The sequence below is a fragment of the Molothrus aeneus genome, chromosome 6, assembly GCF_037042795.1.
Source record: "Molothrus aeneus isolate 106 chromosome 6, BPBGC_Maene_1.0, whole genome shotgun sequence".
NCBI classification, from domain to species: Eukaryota; Metazoa; Chordata; class Aves; order Passeriformes; family Icteridae; genus Molothrus; species Molothrus aeneus.
In genome coordinates, this window is record NC_089651.1 from 42899057 (window position 1) to 42917934 (window position 18878).

The 18878-nt window shown below is 40.6% G+C and overlaps 1 protein-coding gene across 5 annotated transcripts in view; it reads right to left on the reverse strand.

The window, feature by feature from the left end:
- Nucleotides 1-13821: 13821 nt before the first annotated feature.
- STON2 (stonin 2) overlaps nucleotides 13822-18878 on the reverse strand; it is a 75531-nt gene continuing 70474 nt past the window's right edge. For all 5 annotated transcript variants that reach the window (XM_066551231.1, XM_066551233.1, XM_066551228.1 and 2 more), the window contains exon 7: nucleotides 13822-18340. In XM_066551231.1, coding sequence (XP_066407328.1) covers nucleotides 18257-18340 — 84 coding nt within the window. In that variant the 3' untranslated portion in view covers nucleotides 13822-18256. The remainder of the gene's footprint in view (nucleotides 18341-18878) is intronic.

Below are 18878 nucleotides of genomic sequence, written 5' to 3' on the forward strand. Positions count from 1 at the left end.
CCTCAACCTCCCCTGTCCTCCTGTCCTGTCACTGGTTGCCTGGCAGAAGAGGCCAATCCCCACTTGACTGCAACCTTCTTTCAGGTGGTGGTAGAGAGCAAAAACCTGAGCCTCCTTTTCTCCAGGCTCAACACCCCCAGCTCCCTCGGCTGCTCCTCATCAGACTCATGCTCCAGACCCTTCCCCAGCTTCGTCCCCCTTCTCTGGATACAGCCCCAGCCCCTCACTGTCGCCCCTGAAGTGAGAGGTCCAGAACTGAATGCAGAATTCAAGATGCAGCCTCACCAGTTCCAAGCAGAGGAAATAAACGCCCTGGTCCTGCTGGCCACACTCTTGCTGATACAGGCCAAGATGCCATCAGCCTTCTTGGCCACCAGGACACATCCTGACTCATGTTGTGCTGCTGACCAGGGCTGGGCTGTGGTGGCCACGCCAGGGCAGAGTGCTGCGAGAAGGGCTGGCAGCCCTCACAGAAGAGGTGGCTCAGGCCCTGCTGTCCATGCTGAGGGTCACAACTGTGCCAGGCGCTGCAAAAATGAACAAGCCTCACCTCAGTCCCCGGGAGGTTGCTCCAAGGCAATTAAAAACCACAAGTAATCACTACAAGGCAGAGATGGCTCTTGGGCCCACAAGGAAGGGGTTCTGAGCCCTGCTTGGCGTTGTGAGCGCTGGCGCTTTCCCTCACAAGCAGTTGTTAAAGGCTGCCCAAGCCTAAGTGCCACTGTTGTAGGCAGTGTGCCACCACCCAGGCTGGTAGCTGAGGCTGGAGGTGGCTGGGAAGAGGGACAGAGCACAACCTAAGAATTTACAGCTGTCCTTCCTCAGGGTCTCATCAAGGCCCACAGGTGCTTACTGATCTGCAACCTTGCTGCTTTTAATGTTGCTGCTTTTAACTCTTCATCGAGTCGATGTCAACAGGATCTCCCATCTGTGCAAAAGGTTGTCAGAGCTCTGCCAGCTGGCTTAACTTCCATTTTCCACTCTTTATTGTCTTTTCTTCCATTCCCTCTTTATCCTCTTTCTCTATGGTAACCTATGAGAGGCATGTAATATGGGAAAATCTCAATTCTGAGTATTGTTCCATCGGTGTTGACCACTCCCACCTTCACTCAGTCCTTAGCACAACTTTTGAACTCCACTCATCCCTTAGATCTCTACCAATAACTCACTTGTGTGAAGTCCACTCAAGCATAAATGAATAATAAAGTTTAATTCTGACTTGGTGTACACAAGGCATAGTAGGTTACATCTCTTCAACAACTGTGGTGGTGTAAACTACATTTGTTATGTAACCTTCAGCCTCTCTATTGATTAGCCCTAGTAACATGTTCAGGAACTCCTGTCTGGTATCTTTTGATGGGGAGGAGTTTGTTAGTGGGTATAGTGGGTACAAGAGGCCTTCCTCTCCAGTTCCTTAAAATCTTTCATTTCTACAGTAACACACAGTACCTTCCCTGCTGGAGTGCAGACTTTGTATAGGGACATGAATGGTTGGTTTAGAGTGAGTCCACTAATTAAATCAGTATTCTCTGTGCACATTGCTGGAGCCCTGGCCAAAATAATAGCATAATTTACAAAGTTCTACCATTCTCACCTGTCCAACCTCACCTTTTTGCTGGAGTTTTCCACCTGCATAGCACAGCCAGCAGGACTGAGGATGATCTGCCCACTCAGAAGCCCTAATTCATGGTCTGATGAATGAATTACAGGGACTGATTGAGATGCTGGTGTTACTTGACTTCTGATACCTCTGATAGGAATATGGTAGTCTCTTGCAAAACGTTTGTACTTCACTGTGAAACAAAACTGCCAAAATGACTGGCATGTTAACAGGGAAGAATCAGGTTGCCACTCATACCCCTTTTCTCTGCAAAACAAGGCATTACATGGCTACAGTTTCCTACCCTGGAACCACCTCCCAGTTTTTCAGAGTGTCTTACTAAATATTTTAAAAATCTATCATTTGGGCATGTTAGCAATACGGCCTCAGACTGGTGTCATGCTCCTTTCCATATTTCATCAAACTGCCTTTGCAGAAGGTAAGACTTGTGTGCACAGCCCTCTCACAGTTTCTCAGGCACTAATACCCAGTTGTAGCACAGCACTGCGAACCCTTAAGTGCCTCTGAAGAATATTGCTGTGAACAAAATCAAGCCCTCATGAGAAATGCCCCATTGAGTAAGACTAATGGTCCATTTAATTCACAGCAATTCAGCTGCTGCTTGGGGAGTCAAGCGAGCTGGCCACTTCCTGAAATCTGTTCACCCTGGCTGCCTGCTCTATGGATGTTAGGGGATTCTGCTTCATTTAGCATTTTGTTCAACGGGAATAACACACATGCTTGTGTATAGTGCAGGAGCAATGCTGATAGTCTGGGGAGCATCAGAAGGCATAAGCTACATAACTTTTATCCAAAGGCATAAGCTACATAACAGCATTACTTTTATGGTTATCTATATTTATCTGCCAGCAGCATTCTCCTTGTTTGCTGGACAAGCATGAATCTTCCTAAGTTTGTGTGTTACCCTGCCTGTCATCTTTCTCCCTGAGGTTTCTACCACTGACAACTCAGGGTGGCTTCACCAGGTTTAGCAATAATGTCAGCTGTACTGTTGGGTAGGCAGTTCTATTTTAGCTATTGGGCTGGCTAGACTTGAGCCCCATAGTGAAGATGGACATTACATCTAGAGCAAAGATGATGACACTTGGGTAAACGTTCTCCTTCAATGCAAAAATTGTTCCAAATATGGGATAGTGTAGGGAAAAAACAATTTGTGCACAAGATCAAAAACTGATCCTTGATGTGTTAGAGAAGGAAATAATATAGAAAAGTTCTCACTCAATCCTAGACACAATCATATTTATTTCTCTACCAAATGTTTGAGACAAAGACAAACCATCTTTTACAGCAAACATTTTGCTCTCAGAGACACACAGTCTACATTGAGTACCTTGAATGATTCCTGGCCTGTTCAGAAGCATCCCTGGCTTCTCCTCAGCAGGGCAAATTACTTACCACTGCAACAGTAGCTAAAGTAATACAAAGGGTCTAGGATAGGGGGATATCTTCTTTGTAGTTCATCATGGAATGACTTCTTTTAGAATAGAGATTTTTGAACTTGTGAACAGGAAGCTGCAGGGGGTGGGGAAGGAGGAAATAAATTTTCTTCAGTATGATTTTTGGGTTGACCACCCTTCCATTTTTAAGTTCTTGGCAAGTACTAATTCGTTGTTCTACACTGCATATCTTTCAAGAAGACATTTGTAAAGAGATAACTGATGTATAAGTATTTGCTAATGGGGGAGGGATGGGACACACTTGAATTCAGAAAGTCAAAGATGCAGTGTCCATGATTGCCACAGAAAACCACCAACTATCAACTGAACTGGAAGAAAGAACCACAAAATCTTGATGCTCTGTTAAAACACATTCAATCTAAGTTGCAATCTTAATTTCTATTTTTCTCTGTTGTTTAGTTGTTTTTTTAATTGAGTTTTTTGTGGTTCATCTGAAAATTGTAAAAAAAATTAAAACCTGAAACTATTTTTCTGTGCCCAAGGGTAGACCATGCCTGATCTCATTTTTCTTTGAAATAATTGAAATAATTTTTGATCATACAGTGAAGAATAGAGTACGTGGTATGAGGTGTTGCTGACAACACTGGTTTTTAATTTCCTAGTTCTTGAAACAAAACAAAACTTGTTTCATTGATGACTTGTGATTATGTCTACTAGTTCCCCTTCCCTCTGAGGGGGGGTGGTCAAACAAGGAAAAGAAAAATTGGTCTTAGCTATATTACAGGATGACAGAATGATGCTCACCCTCAGCATGCCTTCCAGAGTTGTCATCATTTTCTTGTCCACATTACCAATCTGCTCTTGTACTGGTGAAGTCTCCTGCTTCAGGCATGAAGACAACATCAAATTTTCACCCAGTATCTTTATTAAACTCTTACCTTAAAAACAAGCTAAGCTATTGAACACTCTTCAGAAGGCTTTGGCAACACATTGTATTATTAGTCAAAAAGTAAACCTTTTCACCTAATCTCTGAAATGGCATGTTTCCAGAAGAATGAGATTAACACACGCTATTGCAATCTGAAGTTTAAATGTGTAAGGATAAAACAGGAACATACACAGAACTAAGGCAGTCTGAAAAATGTTCTTAAGGGAAAATGCTTCTTGAAGTTATGTTCACACATTGTGAAATTAGAGGTTATTTTCTCCTTTAATTTTCTCTTACTGCTTCCATTCACTGTACCAGAGAATATAACCTTAAATGAAATTTGAGAAATTTGGTTTGTTTGTGAGGGGTGGATTTTTTTTTTGTTCTTTTTGTTTCTTTAGAGTTTTTAAGTGTCCATGCAGAGCTAAAACCAAAAAATAAGTGGCCCAAGCCACAATCCAAAATGTTGGGTGCAGGCAGAAGTTAAAAGCAGACACATCATAATGAAGCTTTTCTGGGTGCAGCAAGCCCTCAGGAGTCAGAAGGGAGGCTGACACATAACAAAACTTACATGATATGACTTTCAGACAGCGTTCAGATATTGAATAAAAACTCCCTAATTAAATGGTGTAAAATATATATTAATTGATATTCTCCTAACAGCCTGCTCACCATGATCCAGGAGCTGGAAGCTAAAACTAATAAACGTGTCCCTCTTCAGCAACAGATTTTCCAAAAAGGTTTTTTTAGCAAGGCAGAAATGGAATGAAATAGCCTTGTTGCAAGGCACCTCTCTTCTTCTAGTTGGATTACTCTCATATTTAGAATTTGAAGCACAGCAATATACTTTACCAAAGCACACTAACACCAGTTTTAAGGGTCTAGTATATGTACAGTTCAACAGCCCTCCTCACAACCCACAGAGAGCTAACCCTTCTCATCCTACAGCAATATATTTTGCATCTCATGATATTGCAGAGGGCAGACAATGTTTCAGTGAAGTCTCATCTTTGAAGCGCTGGAGTAGGCAAGGCCTTCAAGAAAGCTGAAAAAAGTCCCTAAAATTCTGAAGGTTAGAGCTTCCCTGAAAGGGTGTGAGTTAAAGGAGTGCCTCTGAGTAACACATTAAGCTTTTATTTCAATATTAGTTTTGTAGAGTCTTAGGCCTGCTCTGCTCTTACCAAGTACTTACTGAAGCAAAGTAGGAAATACAAGTATTGTTTTTCTTTAATATAGTCTGTTTACTGTCAGAATACATATAGTTTTTTGATAACAACTTATATATACCCCTTTCTTATTAGGGCATGTCTAAACTGGACAATAAAATTATGTGCTTAGTTATCCAGTCACAGCCAAATAGCTACCAACATAAGAAATCGATCTTCCCTGCCCCAGGCGAAACACCTAAATTGCAACTTTCACAGAAGACTTACATGAGCAGGTGCCCAGGTACTATTGATTACTGTAGCTCCTCCTGTCCCCATCAGTTTTCAACAGATACCTCTTCAAAGACTGAAGAACAGCACCACAAAAGCCAGGGGACCGATCAGAGATTTTCTTCTAAAGCTGCCACTAACAACTGCTCAACCCTCTCCTGTCAATGCCAGGGTTTCTCTTCCAGCAGAATCATAGTTCCCTACCTGACTTATACACAAACTCCATGTCAGATTTTGCAAAAGCATTCCTTTTCTAGGACCACTTGTGCCTCCTCTGCTTAGGAAATTGACTTTCCTCAAGGAATCATTTCACACCTGTGCACCGTGGTCTTTATAACATCTGTTTCTAGTAAATGATCAGCTGTAGCTGGAGGAAACAAATAGGTCTTTTCCAGGCTCTTGCCATATGCTGCATTTATTTTACACCTTAGCAGAGGTTTTTGCCATCATAGATTTTGTGGACCAGAGATTTTGGTTGTTTTTTTTTTCATGTTTCTGGTTGACAAAACTACACTGAATTTGTAAAGGCAAAACTTAATTGAGACACTGACTCAGTTTTCTCGTGACCCCCAAGTATTTAGTGATAATGAGAATTTCAGCCATTTGTACTTCCTTCCTATACCACTGTGTGCTCATTCTGTCTCTGTGCCTCCACGCTCTGCTTTTGCCAGTTCCTCAGTTCCTTGCTGTGCTGCTTTTTTTTTTTTTTTTTTTTTTTTTTTTTCCCTCCTGTGTTGGCTAATTTTTAACCTGGATCAGTTTCCTGATCTGGTTCGTAGGGCAGCCCTACAAAAGACGTGTTAATGCAAATGAAAGAGCTGACAGGAGTAGAAATAAGTGACTAAAGGAGGAAATGCTTCAAAACAACATTGTTGCCAAATGCTTTGTCATGTAGAAAAGTCTCCAGGCTTCCTTTTATCGAAGAAGAATTGGCCATTGCTAAAATGCAAACCCTGCTTGCTGTAATCAAACTCTCATGCTTGTAGCAGGAAGATTACTGGTCTTGGAGCATAGACCACCCCTTCATTTTTCACGTGTGCATGTTTGACATAACGCTGAAGTCTCCACAAACTGTATGATTCATAGTTTGAATACAGAGTACCAATGCTTAAATAGCTAAAAAAGTCCCTAAAATTCTGAAGGTTAGAGCTTCTCTGAAAGGGTGTGAGCTGAAGAAGTACCTCTGAGTTCCACATTCTGCATTAGTACCTTGCTGAAGTGCTTATGAAGTAGTAGCACTATTCACTCAAACTGTAACTGTTATGAATCACAGCTACTCAGCTGTGATGATGTTTCAGCAACAGCCAAAATACTGCTGGCTCTGATTGTGAAACCAAATAACAAAGAAGTCAGATAAAAAAAGCTAGACTTAAAATACCAATTAGTCTCCTCATACACAATGTCCTACTTTACTCATCCAAAGCAGAGCTGTACATAGCATGCTGATAAATGTTTTTACTGATTACTGCCATATATTCCATCCAGCAGCTATGATGTGCAAAGGTCCACAGCAGAACTGAATTAACTTTAGCAAAGTTATTCCTGGTAAATACAAGCATCAGAGGATGAAATATCCATAGAGAAAAATTTGCAGAGTGACCTATATGTAGTGTGCCTTTGGAAGCTTTATGTACCTCAGGCTCCATGTGGTGACCTAAGACAGAGTGATTCATCTGGGGTACACCAGAACACAGATCTGCAGTGTGTAACTATGGGCTAGTGCTGCTCTGTGTGAGTGATAACTCTGTGATTCCTTTGGGAGTGTGTGTGTTTGTGTAGCCTCAGCTTCCCTGGCACAGCTGGCAGAGTGGGAGACAGCACACAGGCTGCTGCCACCAAGCATAGATGTGCTGTGATGGATCCTCCTCTGTGGTTTTTCCTTCAGCCACATGTTCACACGTCTGCTAAAAATGCTGTTGTGCGAGGCAGGTTTGTTCCACTTCAGATGCTCACTGCCTCCCACTTAATACTTCTGTTCCTTTGTGCCCAGGTGAGTGGCCTTGCAATCCACACCAGCTTCTGGGTTGCTGAGAATTTCATAGAGCTGATTTAAGGGCAAGGAGTCTACAGCTTTCATGGAAAAACCATAGGTGTACCCTACACTTTGCAGCCTATTCAGAGGTGATCCATGTCCTCTCTGGGACCTAGCATGACAGGCATTAGACAGACAAGCAGAAATTTTTTTTTTTTTTTTTTTGGTCCCCTTCCCGTAATGAGTCCTCAGGTTGGTTTTCATAGGACTGGGTGAAATTTGCAGAAAACAACTCCAGTTCAGTTTTGGCTGAATTTAGTCTTCCCAGTGAGGAACAGTGAACATAAACTAGCTGGAACCAGCCTATGGCTTATGAGTGGTTAATGTGGAGTTCTCATTCTGAGGCAAATTATCTAACTGCAATGCTGCATTAGTGTGAGAACTGCTGGGCAGCTGGAGTACCTGGCTTTAAGAGAAAGGAAAACAGCAGGAATGAGCCAGCCCAGTTCATCCTGTAGCGGAGCTTTAGGACCCTAGGCATTTATTGTCATTCCTAACCTGTGACCCATTTCTAGAGCTCCTCTCTGCTCCAGTCTTCATGGCAATTGATATATAACCTGGGAGTCTTTGGCATACCAAGATTTTGACATGTTAAGAAAATGGGAAGCTGCACTTACAGACTGGAACTCAAATTTTCCCTTAGCTGCTTCCTGCTCCCTGCCTTGCTGCTTTGGAGGAAAGGGAGTTCTTCCATTTAAGTATCATCTTCCACTACAGGTCTCCCTAGATTTGCAATATGCCCTACTGACATCAGCCATCTCATTTCTCCCACCAAGACTCTGAGCAGATTAGTGGTCAGTGTGGCTGTGTCTCTGTTGAAAGAAAATATTTCTAGTGAGGCATCCCATCACATCTGCAATACTTGCACTATTTTATGGTATGAGCAGAACACCTGCTGAGCAGAAAAGAGAACTTCCAGTTTATAGAGTTTTCACACAGCTGGATTTTTGCTGGAGAGACTGATCCATGCTCTGACCCATCTGTTCAGATGCAGACAAGTTTTATAGTTACAGGGTGAGGACACAATGCTGCCTTTATTGGCTGAGGTCTGTAGGCACAAGGGATGATTTTTCCCAAGGAGTTCTAGCTGTCACTGCAGCCAGCCCCTGGTGGTGTGTACTTTGAGCTCAGCTGGGCTCATCTCCCATGAATGTTTTCCTTGGCCAGCTGTCAAGGAGGTGCTGATAGGTATCATCTAATGTGAAGCAAATGAGAGTACCTTCAAAGCCAAAGTGATAAGGTCTCTATCCACATCATCTGACCAGTTATGTAAATATATGAGTGGTCAAAGCAAGTCCCTTGCCCTGCTGCCAAAGCCAGAAGAAGTTGGGGGTGAAGCTGGAGGATGCAACCAAGTGGTGTAGAATTAGAAAGAAGTTTTGTTTTAGACCTGACAAAGCAAGATGATCAGCAATAGTGTTTGAACTGTGCAGCTTATTCTCTTTCCATTACTGTAGACTTCTGCAAATGTTCATATCCCTCCTGCCCACTTTCTAGCTATGGCTTTCAAGATAAAATTCACATCTCTTTCTGAATGGTGTGTCAGGCTGTAAAGTGCTATATTGATATCAGCGTAAATTGCAAAAGAATGAAGGGCACAGGGAGGCACACTCAAGGTCTGTCACCCTGCAAATGCTGTAAGTCTGCTAAGGACTTTGAAGGGAGAAGATGTTCTGAGTTGGGGAAGCAATGAGGGACATTAGATCTGCATTCAGCTGGGGCTCTACCATTCCAAGGCAGCCATTTAACGTTGTCTTGGTTTTCCTACCGTCTTAGAGGTACAGTCCTTTACTTAACTCTTCAGATAGCTTGATTTCTTAGTGTTTTAAAAGGACTGTGTAAAATTTAAATGGAAGGTGATAGGAAAGAACAAAGTGATATCCTAAAATGCATAGGCCATGGGTTTTTGGATGACTTGAAAATATCATCCCCCCCTGAAGTATATCTTAGTAGCTCCTAGGTGGAGCTTTTACATGTGGCTGACTTGAATCCAAATATTCAGACCCAATTCAATTAGAAAACGTAACCAGCTTGGATTACCACTGATTTTATCAAAAATGTTCAGTTGTTCCCACACGAATGTGAAAAATAATCTGTCTCTTAGGTAGACAATTTTTTAAAAAATTTATTTTCTTTTTGTATAGGGGAATCCAGACATAATGGGGCTTTTTCTACTAAACTTAAGGAGGAGACTTGTATCAGGAAGGCAACTGTAAGGAACTCTGATCATGGCTGCACTGTGAATGTTTCTTTTCCAAGCTGAAAGCAAAAGAGGTAGCCACAAGAGGGAGGCAGAACTCCTATGGCAGTATAGTAACCCTAGCAAAAAACAAATCAGAAATACACTTTCAAATTTTCCTTCCTTGAGCTAAAACTATGCAGTAGCCTTTGCATTGAGAACAATAATTGTTGGCTGTAACTCCAATGAATGTAGCCTCAATGCATGGTAAATTACTAAATGGTCAATGTAAGCTAAAAATTAATAACTAAGATATCATTTTCCTAAACCTAAAATTTAGGTAAGAAACTACTTCAGGAGAGATTGAAACTGATTGTCATGTGTTTTTTTGTAGATGGGAAATAGGACTGCCCCCATTATTTAAAGGCATATAGCTGTATTTGTGCCAGGCTCTAATACAGAAAGATAATTTTGTTTCTGAAGAATACTTTTTACAACAATTTGCTTCTTAGCAAATACATGGTAAGGATGTATTTAAACAGTTCAATTTCCATAGCACCTCAGCAAACAGATAAGGAACTAGCCTCAAATGGTGCTATTATTTATCCTATTAAGTACTTTCACTGGGTAACAGGCCTTCTAGATTCAGTGAGCTCAAAAGAAAGCAATTTGGATGGAGGGAGAGGGTATGTCTGGTGTCTAATTTCTGCTCCAAGGACATAATATACTCATCAGAATTTAATAAACTGCAGTCAAGAATTGACAAACCTGGTCAGTACTCTAAACCCTCAAAGTCTTCAATCCTTCTTTTCAGTCTTTAATTGTCTCCACCTCTGTACTCACCCTCTAGGTAGCCTCAAACAAGAAGAAGAGAGGGATCCCAAACCCCTTCACTTCCCAGCAGTGCAGTGCTCTGAAAAGTGCCCAGCTTTATAGTACACAATGCTCCTTGTGAGCAGAGCAGCAGGTTGGAATCCTCAAGAGAGGGAGAGTAGGGGAATATCTTGCTTGAAAACCCAAGCTGGACTTGGCTGTATAGAACTGTGGTAGTTTGGGTCACACACAGGAACAGTTGGTGTTTGCAGACATCTTTCATGCAAATTTATGAGAGCTTCTGGGAATTATGTACTTCCAGAATGAGGCAGCAGCTGCATGGGGGTGGATGAGACAGGATTAGTGGGCTTGGCTGCTTGGACTTGGATTGAGCCACAGCAGTTTACCTCAGGCTGGTGGGGAGTGGCTGTCGCTTTTAAGAGTGTCCAGAAAATAAAAAGATCAAACTTTTTTGTCAAATTGTTCTTAGCATCAACGCATAATTGTACATATCCTTGCATGCCTATACAACACACACAAATGCTTTTGGTTTTTTTATAGAAAATAGTTAAACATTATCCTATTACAGCATTTTTGTTGGAGGTATTTGAAGTGCTTTATGGATGTAAATTTAAACTATGTGCATGACTGTGCACACAGGTAAGGATACTTGGGTGAAAAGGCTAGTCAACATCACTGAAAAATTAATTTGTCTGTTGTCCTTTTCTCAGCTAAACATGGAATCAGCTGAGGTAGTCAACTCTTACACCCAGTTTTGAGATCCAACTGATTTACAACGGGCCAAATTCTGCATGGAGTTCATAGTCCTGATAACTGGTGAGGCTTGTGATTCCTTGAGGCTGCTTGGTGCAGCAGGTCAGCAGCCCAGGCAAGAACCTGGCAGTGACCGCTAGAGAGCAACAGTCCCTTCACTTCTGAGAGCCCACGGAGTGTGAGCACGCTGTAAGTGCCTTGTTGTTCCCATCTGTGGTTCACTTCTCCAGGTAACAGCCGTACCACGGACCCCAACTCACCAAGCAGAACTGTCAGTCAACTCACAATGTCATCACGCTGTCTGCTGGCCTGAACAATTTGAGAGCTGATTTTGACACTGTGGTTCAGATCCAAATCTAATTCTATTTGTTCAAAAGCCTTCCAGTCTTCTGTAATATTCATTTTAATTTTTACAGCATTTGTTCCTTTGTTCCCAAGATCAGTATTTGTAGACTGGGACTCCCTAAGTCACAGTTTTTTGTATAGTTCCTGACTTGTCACAGGACTTCGTGAGGTATTAGCACCCATTTTTCTCTGCTGAGATTGTAACTTCAGCATATCCCATTTTACCACCAGCACTCCCTGGGTCCTCCCCTTGCACCGTCACTTCCTGAGAGCCACAGCAAAGGGTACCTGTAAGTGTGTGGGGAAAAAATCAACCAAACCTGCTGCCTCCTGCAGTGAGAAACAAGGTTTGGATAACAGGGAGATGGGCACAGGGGATGCCATAGCAGTTGAACTCCTAATCTCAGTTGAAAACTGTCTGCAGTTTTGGTTGGCCTGAAGTCAGAACTCTGCTATTCTGCCTGCATCTGTGCACTGACACGAGGTTTTCCCACTTCATTCCCTTTCAATCTGAGGACTCTCTGTATTAGTACAATTACTGAACTGGCCATGCCCTAACAAATTTGTTTGCTTCCACAGAGGAGCTGAGCTCTCCTTTTCAATCCTGCATCAGGAAAACCTTTACAAAAGAGGCTCCCAATTTAAGAAGTTACTTTCAGCTGTATTCAGCCTGTATTCAGCCTTTTCCTTCAAAAGCTCTTTAGGCTGAGCTGACTGCTCCCGGTTTATCTACAGCCCCTGGGGTAGAAACAGCTGGGAGGCTGCAGAAGGCCCCCAGATGGGGAAGCACCAGTCTGCCCAGACCTCCTGAATCCCAGCATGTGTCTGGCACTTGCTGAATTACCCCAGTGCTACTGAAGGCAGTACTACTGTCACCCCTGTCCATTAGGCCTTGCTGTCCCATTGTTCAGAGCTGAGAAAGACACCTTTCATAGCTAGTGTATTAAATACTATTCCAATTACTTTTTCATATACAGCAGTTTTGCTGTTAGGCTTCTGATATTGTGACCAAGAGAACAAGAGTTTTTTCTGGGACTGGTGCACTTCACTTTTCAGACACATCTGCTGTGACCCACACCTGCACCTAAGCTGAAACAGTGGGCTGCTCCTCCATCTTTTGCTTCATCTCCAGCTGACCTTCAGCACTTTTTGTCTTAAAAATTTATAACATATCTGGACTAGTCAGGGTGGGCAATCATGGCGACTAAGAGTACTGAAAGAAAACTGTGGTTTTTTCCTCTCCAAATTGTGTTATCTCCCTCCAGTGATTTTTTGTTTGGGTACACACTGCACTGGCACTCTAACCTCCCAATCTCTTGTAGGGTGTTATTTTGGCTTATCTCTAAAGACTACACTGTTGCCAAGGAACTTTGAGCTCCTTGGTTTTAAAATGTCTGGGTTTTTTTCTCTAAATTTTTCTTTTTAAAAACATTATGCATATTAGCAAGCTATCAGGATTAATAAAATCCTACCCTCCTAATTTTATATGTTCATTTCCAAAAGTCACTGAGTATCTGAATTGTAGTAAAAAACTCTTAGTACTAACAGCTACTGAATCTTAACTTTCCTTGTTTCTTCTGGCTGACCAGATTTACTCTTAAATAACAAATATGAGGCATCATACCTTGTGTGCCTCCATTTTCTGATACTGTAAAATGGTTGACATACCGTCAGTTGTACTGAGCTCAGAGCAAAACTCTGAACAGCACTTATGATGAATATCTGATTTTATTTGGCCAAGAGAAGTGCCCAGCTCTTCAGTCTGATACAAGGAACGCATTCTGAGAAAAACAACAGACTGAAGTGGGTCTCAGTGACTCTGAGAGGAGTGGAAAGATGTGTGAAATGACACCTGGCTTACTGAATTTTGAAAGAACTCAGAGAATCATTGCAGAGGACTCTACATACTTTAGACGTGATACTTGCTTTACAAACATGTTCTGCTCACTCTTTCATGTACTTCTAGTTTTAGTGGTCAAAGAAGAGACTACTGAGCAGAGGCTTCAATCCTAATTACTTTGTTTCCAAATGCTGGACCATCTTCCATATTATGTTAGTACTACTTCAAACTGTTATGTGGCTCAGGCTCTAGGCCTGCTCCGTTTGCTTTGCAGTCTATTGTTCAAGCTGCCTGATCAAATGACGTTACCTCTTTTCTGTATGTAGTCCCTAAACTTCTAATTTATGTTGTCCTTTATACCATTCAAAAGATTCCTTTTCCTCTTCTGAATTCAAGACCTCTGATTTATCAAAATATACAGCACATACGACTTCAATTTCACAGTGAAAATGTGGATATGCTGTTTCACCTTAACATTTATTTAAATTTTCATGTAGTTTAAACAAAAACATAACATCCCGTTTCAACTGATATATAAAGAAAAAAAATAAACCACTTCTACGAAGTTAGCCAGTGTATAGACTTACTTATTTTACAAAATAAGAAGGTAGGAACATGTTACAAAATAACAATTAAACCAATCAATGTCAATAGTGCAAAGAATAAATTGCAAGTATGAAAGAGAGACAGGGAAGGAGGGTAGGACAGATGGGAGGATGGATGGCTGAATGTGTGAGGGGTGGCTGGCTGACTGAACAAAACAGGAGCATTAGGAAGAGCTGTGCATGTTACCACACAAAATTTTGTATCTTAGACATGTCATGATGTAGATTTAACTTTAGTGGCAGAAGAGGGTAAGTACTTCATCCACTAGGTGATCTCTGTGTGCTGTGAATTCTTGTGCTGGTCAGTTCTAGAGATTAATACAGCTATGCACACGAGCTGCTAAGAGTCACTGAAAGAAATTTTTCACCAACTGGAACAAAGGTGACCTATCAAGGACTTGATTAGTGCACTGAAGGGCCAAGGAAATGACTGAGAATTTTGTGCAAGCAAAAGAGCAAGCACCTCCAGGCTGAACTTCCTACACCTTTTCCACTTGCTTTCAAGCCCTTTCTCATGCAATTGCTGTCTATCCTGGGAGGTGACTGTTCAAGAGGGAGGTTTAGCAGCTACTAAATAATGTGGACAGATGTTGGACACCCTATCAAGTAACTGTCAGCCAGCAACCCACCAGAACAGGAAGATTATTTCTGCAGTGTTTATAATGTTACTGCTATATCTGACTCCTTCATAGGATGACTAAATTTAAATCTAAATAAAAGAACCAAAATAACATCAGTCAGTTTTAGTATTTCCCAGATGAATTCACCCATTTTCCTTTGCCAGCAGAGTGTCCATAGTTAATAAATGTAAGAGATATTAACTAAAATAACCTCTGCTGCCTGGAGATATTGTTCATCTTTACCCCTTGTGATCAAAGACACTTCATGTTTCTAGGCAAAATTCCATACAATACCTCAAGTCTTACCACAGTACAAATATTAAAACCCTAATGAGAAATAGAAAGAGGACTGGAAGTGGTAATCACTTCAGGGAGTAAAGGTATGCTTACCTTGAAGGCACATTTCCTGCAGGGAGTGTTTGAGTACTACAAAGCTTTCAAATATACCAAAGGACAACAACTGCATCTTTGTCAAAAGAAGCAGTAATCTGAAACTAGTCAGATTTTTCCACACAATTAAAAAACAAATAAAAATCCCCACTACAGGCACTGTTTGTATCTAAATAATTTCTGCTACTTTCAAACTCAAACTTCTTAGATCTTTTCCCTTCACTCCAATCAAGTCTGTTCAAATTACTACTATACTCACATGGGTGAAGAGTATATGTACATAAAGTACATATATGACAATGTGTAACACTGAAAAATTGGCACTATTTAATCAATGAAAAACAATGGAGACCTCAGTAAGGGCACTTAGGATCCCAGTGTTCAAATTCTCAATGCTTGTAATGGTGCTGGACCCAAAAAATAATTCAGTTGAGACACCTAGTGACACCAACAATAGACTTCTTAAAAATTTTGGTTATTAGCACTCTTTTGAAAAATCAAACTACTTAGTCCAGTCCTTAGGAAATAAGGAAATTAAGATGTTTTGAGATTCTGGCTGGGGTATTCATCCTTAACACTGAGAACTCAGTGGCAGGTACATCTAAAAATCTCTCCAGAGATAAGAATGGATTAAAATAACATTCATATAAGCCACAACACTTATCCAGTTTTGCCTGCATAAATTCATGATGACTGGAATAAATACTTCTGTGTACAACTACACAAGAAAGTTGAGAGTCAGGTTTTTCATCCATTGATTCTGAATTTAAAAAAACCAAAAAAACAGTGATGAAGTGGTACAGAAATTAAGTAAATCCATAAAGGTCTGGTATTTTTATCTTTCAGTTACTGGAACATAGAATATTCTGTGGCACAAGTATGATAGAGGCTGAATAGTTTAACAATTCAACATTGATGGAATATTATATTCCTTTTATTTTCTCCCCTCTTAAGGTGTACAACATAACTTTGCTAACTTGCATGACTTATTTGTGTTTCCATGAGCTATGGGGCAATAGGCAAAAAAATCAGACACTGAGCCTGCAGTTCAGAGTAGAAATATCTCCATTTCTTTCACAAAACATTCTCACATTTCCTCAGTAACATCTCAGCACTGCTTCAGCTTGGTTTTTGTTTGTTTTTTGTTTTTTTTTTATTTCTTGATGGTGGGATTTCAGAAACTGTACATTAGGAGCTGCAGTGAAAAGCAGGAAGACCACTCAGAAATTCTTTGACTGCCTTTGAATGGAAGTTTTGAATTTTGAAGAGGAGTTGCCATGCAACTCATCACAGCCAGCCTGTGCCAGAGCTGAGAATCAGTCACAAATTCAGCCCTGTGCTCCCAAGTATTTCACAACCTATACAAGTTATCATTAATAATACCAGAAATTTTAATCCATTGATCTCAAAATTCTTAATAAAAGTTAGTAGCATTCTTCCATTTACAGAGAGATGTTGCAAATGCTTAGTATTAACTGGTGTGCTCCAAGGAGCATCCTGGGCCCAGAAGGGCTACCTGCAGTGGAGTATTACAGGCTTGTCAGTAAGTCCTAGAAGGATTGAGACTTTACATATTTACACCATTTACATGTACACCATTTACAGTGGTGTGCCTGTCCAAGTATGAGTCACTAGGGTGATGCAGGCTTGAAATGTAGGTGCATATAAAAAAGGCATTTAAAAGTTCCCTACAATTTATTTTAAATTCTACAACTACCAGTTTCAGGCTCAATGAAATGAATTTCATTATTTATTTGTGATTTTAACATTGTAGTAATTTTTATAGGAGTCACAGTGAAAGTGGTAAATCAAGAGTGTATTAATTTTTTTATATTAAATGTAAAATGAAATAAATTTATAAAAAAGCATTCATTTTAATTAATTATGATTTTAAATTACATTGCCAAAGTTTTCCAAATGTGTATTTTATAGTCAGTAGTAACCTTTCAAAAGACAAATGATTTAATAAATTACTTACTTTACATTTAACATTACGAGACAAAATATTACATAAGCCACAGAAACAACTAAAAATGGGTACTTGTAACACTGTTTTCTCTGAAAATGTGTGTGAATGAGTGATTTATATCTTCTGCATTTTTATTTAGAAAGAAGTTTTAAGACTTGCTATTACTTCCAATTAAGAGGGGATAAAAAATCTCCATGAGAGAAGCTTGTTAATTTTTGGAAAGAGATTTTGGAGCCCAGTTAATGGGAGGAGTATTATAAAGATACAAGTTACTTATATTGTAAGTTCAAGATAGAACGTGAAAAAAATATTGTGCTGGACAGACTTCCAAGGATTTTCAGGAAAACAAATATTTTCTGTTAAAGTAATTGTATTCTGACATTTTCAATAACCACACATTTTACCCATCCAAGAAAACATACAAAAAACCCCCAAGCCCAAAACTAAACCCCCATGTTTTTCCCTTAAATATCTTTCAAGGCAGGAATGATCTAATCTTAGCAAAGTCCCTCTGGTACCTCCACTACGGTAACACACATTCCCTATTACTAGCAGCCACAACCATGTTCAGTCAAGATACCAGAACGGCTCAGACTACAAAGTAAAAATTGTAAGAAATTGCAGAGGCTTTCTTGTAACTTGTGCAAACCCTGTGAAAATGTGCACAGTGACATGTCACTCAAGGGATGACAGGAAGGGCTGAACAGAGGGACAGCTCTGTGATCAGCTGTCCTGTCTGTAGCTCATCTCCTTCAACACAGAGACCATTCTCTTTGTTTAGGATGCAGAGTGTGTTGATTCTTCAGAATGATGCTCAGGGTTTTCACTCTGTGGACCATTTCAGAAAGGAGATTTTATATAATTTTCCACTCCATCCTCCCTGAATTTTATTTGGCAGTTCAGAAGGAAGCAATTCAGTCAAAGGCCAAACCAAAAGGCATTGAAAAAAATGCTTAATGTGGGAGGGCAAGATTGTGAGATAAAGCCTGTTTTCTGGTGTGGCTGAGATAGTTGCCAGACCATACTTGAGTGCAGAACCTAAATGGTGAAAAGGCAGAAAAGGCAGGCTTGACTGTACAACTGTACTGGTTCCAGCAAAAGCCCATGGATCCCCTCCAAACAAACCCTGACCACATTCTTCTCAAAGTATGGATCATCAGAAGGAGAAAAAATTACACTCTTCAGAGCATTATTTTAAAAGTAGTAGTCCCTAATTTTTTAAAAGAAAAATACCCAAGCCCTGCAAGTCCTTTCTTCCAGGTCTTTAATTTGACCACCCCTCATGGGACTTGCAGACTGATCTTCCTTTACTGTGTAGCACATTCATTGACATCTGCAGTACTTTCTCCCTTCAGATCCTCATTCAAGCTTTTTTTCTGCTCTATTTCAACCTGGAAGAAGAAAAAGAGGAAGAAAATTTGTAATGAGAAAGGAAAACAAAAGATTCACAAATCTTTCTCTGTGGTGTTCTTGTGTTCAGGCGAAGAAACTCTTGGTGACCTGAGAGGGCTGCGAGGAAAAATAGACGGAGGATCAGGGAAAATTGGATTTTATTTACTATAAGGATTTTCAGTCTAATCTAAGCAGTTCTACAATTCAGCAGTGTCATGAAATAATTTCCAAAAGAGATAATGTCATGCAGAGAACTCACATGACTTTATATTCATTACCATTCCCAGCTGTACTTTGAATTCAAGCTCAGGACCAAATCTGCACACGATAGGTGGCTTCCTATGTGACAGCAGAAAATCAGCCTTAATTATAAATTCTGAGAAGCCTGATGTATAAAGCAAAGAGAGTTTTTAAATGATCTAGAGTTTGAAGAGACCCATAAGGATCATCAAATCCAACTGCCTCCTTCTTGAAGCATTGCCTAACACCACCCCAAATCTCAGCACACTCCCTGCTGTCTTCAGGCTCAGAGGTGGC